The sequence below is a fragment of the Notothenia coriiceps genome, unplaced genomic scaffold (genome assembly GCF_000735185.1).
Source record: "Notothenia coriiceps isolate Sejong01 unplaced genomic scaffold, NC01 NC01_scaffold00013030, whole genome shotgun sequence".
Taxonomy (NCBI): Eukaryota; Metazoa; Chordata; class Actinopteri; order Perciformes; family Nototheniidae; genus Notothenia; species Notothenia coriiceps.
The window spans coordinates 1,386-4,368 of NW_011345731.1; the positions used below are offsets into that span (position 1 = coordinate 1,386).

Sequence of the window (2,983 nt, forward strand, 5' to 3'; positions counted from 1 at the left end):
TGAATTCTTGCTCCATGAATATTTGCTGTTTTAGATTGGTTGTTAGTTAACGACGTGCCCCTTTAATTGGTCTTTTAATCTTTATTGTTATACCTATTTCTTTTGTATTGTTGAATGAAGTTTTTAACATTAGACTGTATCTATTAATTTAGTCTTACGCTTGTCTTACTTTTACTGACTTACTCTTACTTTTGGATTCTTACAACCACTATTTTTTCATTCTCCTGCCTGTTTTACCTCCTTATATTCTTTAACATCTTATATATCAAATACAAATGCTGCATGTGTGTTAAAGGGTTTTAACATTTGACTTGATCTGTTTATCCTGAGTTATGTGCCATTTCGTTTAAGCACTCAGCAGCTGTATGAAAAGTTCAGCTTTCTTATCATAAATATTATATATCTGTATCAAAAATCCCTAGAATTCATTGAGTTTTCTCCATAAATGCTAATATTTGCTGTATTGTTTAACAGTTTTCATGTATAAGAGTTGTGGTTGCTTAAAACAAGCTACTCTAACATGTCAACTTGCACCCTGATTATAACTGAATGTGCTTCTTTCACTGACACTGTTCCCGTTTGCTTCATCTCCCTCAGTTCACAGGAAGTTCACTGACGGGAGGCAAAGAGCAGCTAAAAAGGCCGGAGGACGATGATTTGATATCCAAGCAGAATAAAAAGAGACCCAGGCCGATCCTTCTGCAGCACATGTCCCCCCTGCTCAAGGTAAGCTCTCCATTTAGAATAAACGCCTCGGGGAGAGCAGCGGTGTGTGTGTGCACCTCCTTGAAAACACTCGTATACACCTTATGCTTCGCCTGCTCTATGGCGCTCTCACATTGCCTCATTATGTGTTCCAGTTAGTGTTATTGCTATTATTGCATAGCGTTCCAGCTTTATTAACCAAATAAACTGCTCTTGAGCTTCTAAACGAACTGTACAAACACTTTTAAAGCGAGAAACTAAACATTTACCTCATCATATCTGATTAGTTTATCCAGATAAGGCTTATTTGGGAATTTATGGAATTTTCCGCTTCTGACTGTATGAGAGCAGCTCAAAAAAGCCCAACACATCAACAACGTTTTCATAACTACTCTCACTGCCCAACAGGTAGACACATGTCCGCACTGTAGGTCTAACTTTAGGGTGTACGTAGCTATAACTAGTTGGATAGATGGCAGGTGTTAGAAGAGCTCATAGCTAGTGTCATAGATAGCCATTGTTTGCCAGCCAGCTTGTTAAAACACTTTTAAAGCGAGGAACTAAACATTTAGCTCATCATATGTGATTAGTTTATCCAGATAATGCATATTTGGGAATTTACGGGGGTGATGTGAGGAGCTTCTGACTGTATGAGAGCAGCAAGGCGGCTCAAAGAATAACACGTCAACAACGTTTTCATAATAACTCTCACTGCCAAACGGGTAGACACATGTCCGCACTGTAGGTCTAACTTTAGGGTATACGTAGCTATAACTAGTTGGATCAGGGATGGGTAAATGACGGCCCGGGGGCTACTATACGCTTTTCATTCATAATTTCAGTGGGAGGGAGGGGCAGCGGCGCTGAGGAACCGCAGAGTGCGGGTTGACAGGTGTCGACATTCCCCTCATTGTGCGTCAGCAGAGACTGGCTACAAGTGTCTTAGGTTCAAGACAACTAATCTCTGGGTTAGTGTTCATGACTTCATGTTTATGTCATCTTAATGGTTAATCTTAATGCACACACATTTTCCGTGCTTTCCAATAGTTTAAAATAGTTTTATTCCACTTTTAAATAACATTATATTACATCACTTTTATCCAAAGCAACTTACATACTCAATACTGTGGACAATCCCCACAGGAGCAATTTTGAGGTGAAGTGTCTCAGGGACACAACGACATGCTGACTGCAGTGGGGTTTGAACCTGTGACCCCCTGATCCCATCACCAACGCACAACCCACTGCACCACACGCCTCCCAATAACCTGTTCAATACAAACATGCCACTTGAAAAAATGTAATAATATTTCTGTGAGCTGATATTTGTTTAGTGAGCTTATTAGAGGATGTTCCCTGAAAGTAACATGTCAATGAAGATGTCAGACTTAATTTGTTAATAATTACGTGTGTGTGTGTGTGTGTGTGTGTGTGTGTGTGTGTGTGTGTGTGTGTGTGTGTGTGTGTGTGTGTGTGTGTGTGTGTGTGCGTGCGTGCGTCCCCTGGTGGCCAGTACATACATTATGTGGCCCTCCCATCACCATCCAAGTTGCCCATCCCTGAGTTGGATAGATGGCAGTTAGCTTGTAAAGTAGATAATTAACTAGCTAGCTTGTTGAGAAGAGCTCATAGCTAGTATCATAGATAGCCATTGTTTGCCAGCCGGCTTGTTGGCTAGATAGCTAACATAGCCGGGAATGATCCCAAAGGAAATTAATTGTTTACAAAACTGTTCGTGCTTAACAGGAAGAACCTTTTAGTTTGAACCGGAAGTGAGAAAAGGGACAGGGCTACAGAAGGGGAATAAGCAACAAGTCAAAAGCTACTCATACAATGACTTCATTAACTAATGTACATATAAAGATCTTTAACCATGTGTTCCTTTGTGTTATTTAGAAGAAAATGAAGTATTCCTGTACCAAAGATCAGTCTTTTGCTTCTGTCGGCAAACATGGCGTCTTAAGAGAATTCTCCTTCTTCGATAAGGTGAGACTCCACTTTCTTATTCTGGTTTGTTGATCCACCGCCACAGTTTTATTTAAATAACTCTGATCTAACGTTCCTCTCCATCTTCTCATCCTTCAGGTCCGCCGCCTGTTTAAAAGCCAGGAAGTCTACGAGAACTTCCTGCGCTGCATCGCCTTGTTCAACCAGGAAGTAGTTTCGGGAGCGGAGCTGCTGCAGCTGGTCACGCCTTTCCTGGGGTGAGTGCATGGACAGATGATGGAGCTGAATATCAGTGCTCATTTTGGCAGCTATTTTAGATTTAGTCTTTAAA

General features: G+C 40.9%; 1 protein-coding gene across 1 annotated transcript; it reads left to right on the forward strand.

Moving 5' to 3' along the window:
* Positions 1–597: 597 nt before the first annotated feature.
* Positions 598–2,909, forward strand: LOC104947772 (paired amphipathic helix protein Sin3b-like; the record flags this gene model as incomplete). The annotated part of the gene is made up of 3 exons (XM_010773862.1): positions 598–726; positions 2,602–2,691; positions 2,791–2,909. Coding segments are annotated over 3 exons (338 nt in total), but the record flags the coding sequence as incomplete, so codon positions are not given.
* Positions 2,910–2,983: the final 74 nt, after the last annotated feature.